The 7,051-nt window shown below is 31.8% G+C and overlaps 1 protein-coding gene across 1 annotated transcript; it reads left to right on the top strand.

The window, feature by feature from the left end:
• Window positions 1-1,123: 1,123 nt before the first annotated feature.
• Window positions 1,124-4,132, top strand: LOC137829778 (auxin-induced protein AUX28-like). Its single transcript, XM_068636682.1, has 5 exons — window positions 1,124-1,704; window positions 2,478-2,701; window positions 3,035-3,170; window positions 3,634-3,695; window positions 3,836-4,132. Exons 1-5 carry the CDS (start codon window positions 1,427-1,429, stop codon window positions 3,871-3,873), a joined length of 738 nt encoding a protein of 245 aa, XP_068492783.1. The 5' UTR covers window positions 1,124-1,426; the 3' UTR covers window positions 3,874-4,132.
• The last annotated feature ends 2,919 nt before the right edge of the window (window positions 4,133-7,051 follow it).

Here is a 7,051-nt window from a genome sequence, read left to right as displayed (position 1 = left end):
GCACGCTACAACAACAACAGTAACGTCCTTCTTATATATCTACTTTTGATCCCACATTTTCTGTTGCTCAACCCTCTTCACCACTAAGCACGTCCCAATATAAAACTTTTTAACTTCTCCAAAATAAAAAGATTCTACGTACGTCATTCTAAAATTACGCCACTAATCCTTCCTTTTTACGATGACGTGAGTTGTCCAAAAGCTGTTATCACAACAAAGCATGATTTCTTTCTGTGCCACAGTTTCTAACAAATCACAACAACAAAATTCTCTTCAGCAGGGATCATTAATATTTACTTGGTGTCTACATGGTTATTGGCCACTCTCAATGGCATTCTATATTAAGGAAATCCATTCTGCATAGTATAAAGAAAATGATTATTGTTAGTAGTGAGGCATAGCTACTGTTAGTTGTTAGTGGAAGAATAACGAACTAAAACTATGCATAAATATATACTTGCAATTATGTAGTTCTAAATTGATTTCACATATGTAGAAAGTCATTTTGTGAAATTAGAAATCTAGTTCAGAAATGAAGTCTGAGTTTACAATCTTGTTATCAACTGGTCCCAAAGTTATGTCACGGATCGCAGACCGACAACGAAGTGATGCTAAATCCAAAGATGAATAACTAAGTTCACACCCTGCAAGACTCTGCTGGATGAAGAATACCATAATGCAATGTACATTTAATCCTAAACATTTGTCAGCAACACGAAAGAAACATAAAGTCCCTTCTATTTTTGTTTTCCTGAAAGAAGAAAAAACATTTACAGTTGCTAACTCACATGTCTTTATTAATTTGTGAGCTGTGAGTGCGTGCATGCAGTAGAGTTTAGCCAAGAAAAAGTTATACATGATACTGATAGGTAGTAAATACCACATCTGCATTAACATGATATATATATAAAGCTGTGTATACAGTACACAGATACATGATAGCAATGAGCTAGCTTGTATGATAGTAAACAGTAAATTTACCGTTTTGGTGAAATGAGAAAACCCTAGAGTGGTGATAATAAAAAAAGATAAAGAAAAAGAAAATTGTAAAATGTAAAAGGAGATAAGCAAGAGGAAGTGGGCATCCACTTCCACTTCTTCCACTCAACAATCATAGGAAGATAACATGACGTTGTCGTTGCCTATCCCAACAAGGTTGTAAAGGTCTTGGTCGCACATTCCTCCACGTGGCACAAGCCCATTGCTCCATGAACTTGTTAAAATGACAAACCACCCCATCCGTTCTTCTATTAATGCCCACCTCACCCAAACTAAAGGGCTCCCTCCAACAACTGTTAACGTAACAACGTGCCTGCCCCTATATCTCACCCCACTACTATTATTATTGCACAAAAGAGCCAAATCCCTGAATGCTTAGAGAGAGAAAGAGTGATAAAGTGGAAGAAAAGAAGGAGAGTGAAACTTGATGGAAGCTGGCCTTATGAAGGAGAAGATGGTGTTTGAGGAAACTGAACTCAGGCTCGGACTTGGACTGCCTGGAAATGGAGCCACGCCAACTGAATCAGAAGGAGTGAGGAAGAGAGGCTTCTCTGAAACTCAGACTGAAACAACCACTGTTGATTTGATGCTTAACCTCTCTCCCAAGGAAGCTGCTTCTGCTCCATCACCAGATCCACGTAATATGCCAAAGACTTCGCCTAAGGACAACACTTTGATTCCTGATCCTGCCAAACCTCCTGCTAAGTAAGTACTACTTCTTCAGAATACTTTAATACTGGTACACAACAAATAAGTAACCAAATTTAGTCTTCAAAATACTAATTTTGAAGCTACCTTTTTTAGTGTTTTTTTTTAAATATTATATTTTGTCACCGCCTTCTTGTTTATGCATGTGTAAAAACTGGACAAAAAAAGAGAGACTTGTTTTAGCTAATTTTCTATCTGTAATTTTTTCATTATCTTCCATGGAGTTAAAACATACAAGTTTAAGGATATCAGTGCTTATATTAATGATATGTTGAGGTGTCTGAATAAGATTTAGAAAAAGGAAGTCAAAAGGATGGATAGATCATTAGAAATAAAGAAGAAATTAATCGCAGTGACTAAATAGTTCACTCGATAGTGAGAACAGGGAATTGGATCTACATCTACATCACCTCAAATGGTTTGGGTAGCTAGTCATACACAGGTGAGGTGACAAAGCAATAATATTTTCATACATATATTATTTTGCAGACTGTTTAAACATGTGATGTATGAAACAATTAAGCAAATCGATTTATATAGATGCTCATCTATTTGCTTATGTAACAAAACGAATAGAGAACTGCATAATAGCATACAATTCGCCATAGTTTAAGTCTTGAGGCGTTGCGAAGCTATGGATTTCATGGCTAATAAGCAAGGAAGCTGATGAATTTGAATTAATTAATTTATTTTCAGTTTCATTATCTGTATAATTTCATCCCAACCCTCCAATTACGAAGTGATTGTGAGAATATGAATGAATATTTTAGGGAGCAAGTGGTGGGATGGCCACCAGTGAGGTCTTTCCGGAAGAACATGTTTGCAGCACAGAAGAGCATGGTAGAGGAAAGTGAGAAGAACAGCCCTAATGCAAGCTTTGTGAAGGTGAGCATGGATGGAGCACCTTATCTCCGGAAAGTGGACTTGAAGATGTACAAGAGTTACCCAGAGCTCTCAGATGCCTTAGGAAAAATGTTTAGCTCCTTCACCATTGGTAACTAATCAATTAACCACTCATTAATTTTATCATCTATATAGCTTGTAAGAAAGCTATGTATGTATAGTTTCTTTCTTCCTAAACCAGCTGAAATAACATGCCTCTATTTATTATAGAGGAAGGTTCTTATACATAATCATTCAGTTATATTATTGTTGATGATAATTTATGATGCATATTTTTTTTCTTTATTATTATATTGAACACAGAAGATATGGATCTTAAATTTAATTTTGTAGTAAGCGAAGCATCCATGCATGTGAATATAAAATTGAATCGTGCATGTTATTGGGTGATATTAATTATTGGTGTGCTGTTGATATATTGAAGGAAATTGTGAATCCCAAGGCTTTAAGGATTTCATGAATGAGAGCAAGTTGATGGATCTTTTGAACAGCTCCGACTGTGTCCCGACCTATGAAGACAGGGATGGCGACTGGATGCTTGTCGGTGATGTCCCATGGGAGTAAGTTATCTTCCACTTCATCAACCCAAATTATTTAGCTTCTAATAATTTGACCGTCTAATAGTTTCAATAAAAAAAATATAAAAAAAGAGGGAACATAAAGGCACAAAAAGAAGATAGGAACTTGATATGCACATCGCATTGTTATTTCAAACAAGTCCTTATCCAATAAACATTGCGTAAAAAAATATGCATGTTTTAAGGAAATAATGTGTGATCATCTAAAATATTTTTATCGTATATCCATGTGCATCAGAATCAGCATATCCTCTTATTATGCTACACCGATTGGTGCACAAACTTCATATTAAAATATGCAATATGGGAAGTCATTTTTTTTCCATTGATAAACAACAGAAAATCTTGTAAACTTTAGACTACTTCCCAATTCTCAATTATTATGTAATTAATTATTGTATAATTCATAAATAACATGAATTTATTTATTTATTGTGTCAACCAGGATGTTTGTTGAATCATGCAAGCGTCTACGCATCATGAAAGGAAAGGAAGCTATTGGACTGGGTTAGTATCTGAATTTGTTTTACGTATAGTTTTAATATAAAAAAAAAGAAACCCTACTTATTAGTAAATAAGTGTTCTGTTTTGATTAAAAGAAAGACATGCATATTCTGAAATGAAAATGGTTGGTTATTGTGTCTCAGCACCAAGAGCCATGGAGAAATGCAAGAACAGGAGCTAGAGCAGTAGTTACCACCAGTTCATAACCTGTTCGAGCATCGTTAGTGGTGCCCAGTTGACTTAGTAACTGAAGCAAAGTTAAGCTGCAGCAGACACAGATGGACAGAGCAGGGTGTTAAAATATAGTTAATTAATTGTGCATCATTATTATGGTTTGTTATATAATATTTCAAACAAAGCAGTGAGATGTCTAAGTGAAAATTATGAACAGAAACGTTAATGGCTCTAAATTATGTTCCAAGACTTTCTTGTTTCTTTAATTGTTGTGTGCTTGCGTAATAAGTTTAATAAGTTGCTTGTCTGTTGTAGTTATATATATTTTTCATTTTCTACTTTTCAACTTGTCCTTTTTTCTTCTCCGCTATCATTGATTCCTTGTATTAATCAAATTTTTTATTTTGTATAATATTAAAATGTATTGCATGGATGTTAGTTTTTGTTTTAGGTCTAGAATGGAGTAGCTAGTACTTGAAATGTTCCCTAAACATCATGGATTGGGGGACAAGATCATGTGCACGCACAAAGAGCATTTATGCATGCCTATATTAAAAAAAGTTTACTTTCTTATTCTTTTATATATATATATAGATATAGATATATAGATATAGATATAGATATAGATATATGAGTTATTCATCATCAGTAGAGAATTAGACAAAGCCATTTTTAGTATCACCTATTTATACATCTCACTTTTGTTTCTTTATATAAATTATTGTAAGAGTATTTTGTATGATTAATACTACTAAGACAATCTTCTTAACGTAATGACTCAACAGTACTTGGTTGGATAAATATAAAGAGAAATTTACATTACAGATAAAGAATTAGAGAAAAATTATATACGTATGAAGAATTAGATCAAGAGAAAAATAATATTATTAAAATTTTATAGTATATGAATAATATAACTCAAAATTAAAGCAAAAAAGAGAAACTGAAGAATTAAAGAGAAAAATTAGTGACAAAAATTGTTTTTTGCCACTAATATTGGGGGACAAAATAATTTAGGGATTTAAAAATTACATATGAATTGTTTTGTCTTTAATTTTTGTTGTAGATTTTATGTGGTGGCAAGACTTTTATATGGAAATTGTTATGTTATGAATGTCTAACCAATAATTAAAAAGGTAAAAATAAAAACATATAGGTTGAAGAAGAAATGTGTAACAAAATATTATTATTTGTCTTTAATTTAAAATGATTTTTTCTACCTTTTGAATTAGGACACCATTTTCGTACCCCCTCTCCTAAAATTCTTCTCATTCATGAAAGCATTTTTTTTTTCTTTCCTGATTACGAAGACTCTATATTAATTAATATTTTACGTATAAGTGGTCTTTTATTTTGGTTCAGTTGATTGAAACATAATCGTTCATTTCTCTATATCATGTTATAAATATTAAGGTTCGGAATTTTTTTCTCTCTAAAACACTGTAAAATTTTAAAACTATTTTTATCAGTTTAGAGCATAGGATATACAGTTTTTTTCTTTAAGTTACTTTTTTTTTTTAAGTTATTTATTTTTTTAAACAGTGAATTAAGCCATCTGCTTTAAAGATATTCTAAATCTCTAGATCTTTCAAACAAAAAAAGATTTAATTATAATAATTCAATTCAAATTTTAAATTAATAAAAAAAATTATAAATACAAACTATAAAAATGTAAGTTTTATAAAATAAACGAGGGAGTAATTTATTTATTTTTACAAGAATGTTAATTTTCACTGTGCCTATAAATATGTATCGAGATACCTGATGCAATTTAACATCTTTTGGTACTTTTGGGTAGGGTGAGAGGATCTTCTGACCTTAAACAGTAGTAATACTAATGAGTCAATGTCACTGAATTAATGACTCTTTAAGACGATAATGAGTCACTGTCACCAACTTAATGACTCTTTAAGACGACAATGATATATTCTTCTGACAATTACTTTGCCAGAAAATATGCTTATACTAATATCCTCTCAAATTGTTCCTTTCAATTTCTATATGTTACCAAAACGCAAATTGTCATCGATTATTTGAGAATGTCCTGAAAATTATTTGCAATGTCTGCTTTTGCAAGGAAATACCAGTGTTACTGTGAACCACAGTTGTTGCCTCACTATTAATGGAAGGAAATTAACTTTATATGAATCTGCTATATTTTTTTCCCTTTCCTCTGCATTCGGTGGAGACTGAAAATAATGAACAGAAACTTCTCGCCATTATCATATGTTTTGAGCAGCTAAGCACTAGTACTAAACTTTTCCATGGAAGCAAGGACACGAGGGCCAGTTTTGTTCATACGGACAATTATTTTTTGTCAAGTTTCAATAGAAAATTAATTTAGACTTATTTTAAGTTTGTATTTTTAAAATTTATTTTGGTTAAGTCAAAAGGATTGTACCTGTTTTTCTTAATTGGTGTGTACCTGTTGCACTTTAACCTAGTGGATCATCCACACCATCGATGGTTGGTTGTCAAAGTATTTCAACCCATTACCCATGTTTGGCTTCCTTTAGCATCAAAATGAAATACATCATATATCCTATTTTTTTTATTTTATTTCTTTTGTCAATGCTTGCTTACTGTTTGAATGTCATGCTTTTAACTTCAGATTTCTTAAAACATCTTCCAATAAATTTTTGAAAAATATTCTCAACCTTCCCTTGTGAATCAAAGACTGTAAAAATTCAATCAAGCATTCATAGGAACTACTTGTTCAGAATCTCACATTTACATCCTAAAATTTGAGAATGGGTTTCCAAAAGTCACAAACCCTTCTCTTTTACCCAATTCGAGAACAGGCTATTCAAAATAAAAATAAAATCACAGCATATAATAATTAAATTCCCCGCCATAATATTAATTCTATATTATTATTTATATTGATATTGAGGGGGGATGTGATTTCAATATAATATAATCTAACTATTTTTCTGGAGGTTATTTACAATCACAAAATTCATTTTTTCCAAGATTTGTTTCATTTTATGAGAAACCGAAACATTATTATTATACAAAACTAAACTCATTATTCAAAAAATAAATAATTCTTTTAGGGGAAAAAAAGCTGTAACAAAATGCAAAAAGCCGGATTTATGACTAAAGGATGAAGTCGAGCATGTGTATATTAACACTTCTAGGCTATCATCACATATAGTACATAATGAATGACTGGGAAAACATCC

This window comes from Phaseolus vulgaris, chromosome 7 (genome assembly GCF_000499845.2).
Source record: "Phaseolus vulgaris cultivar G19833 chromosome 7, P. vulgaris v2.0, whole genome shotgun sequence".
Taxonomy (NCBI): Eukaryota; Viridiplantae; Streptophyta; class Magnoliopsida; order Fabales; family Fabaceae; genus Phaseolus; species Phaseolus vulgaris.
This window is presented reverse-complemented; position numbering and strand designations above follow the sequence as displayed.

Excerpts from the sequence above, each read along its gene's own strand:
- LOC137829778 (XM_068636682.1), top strand. The coding sequence starts at position 1,427 with ATGGAAGCTGGCCTTATGAAGGAGAAGATGGTGTTTGAGGAAACTGAA. Across the intron at positions 2,702-3,034 it reads GTTTAGCTCCTTCACCATTG|GAAATTGTGAATCCCAAGGC; the intron begins GTAACTAATCAA and ends GATATATTGAAG. Across the intron at positions 3,696-3,835 it reads AAAGGAAGCTATTGGACTGG|CACCAAGAGCCATGGAGAAA; the intron begins GTTAGTATCTGA and ends ATTGTGTCTCAG.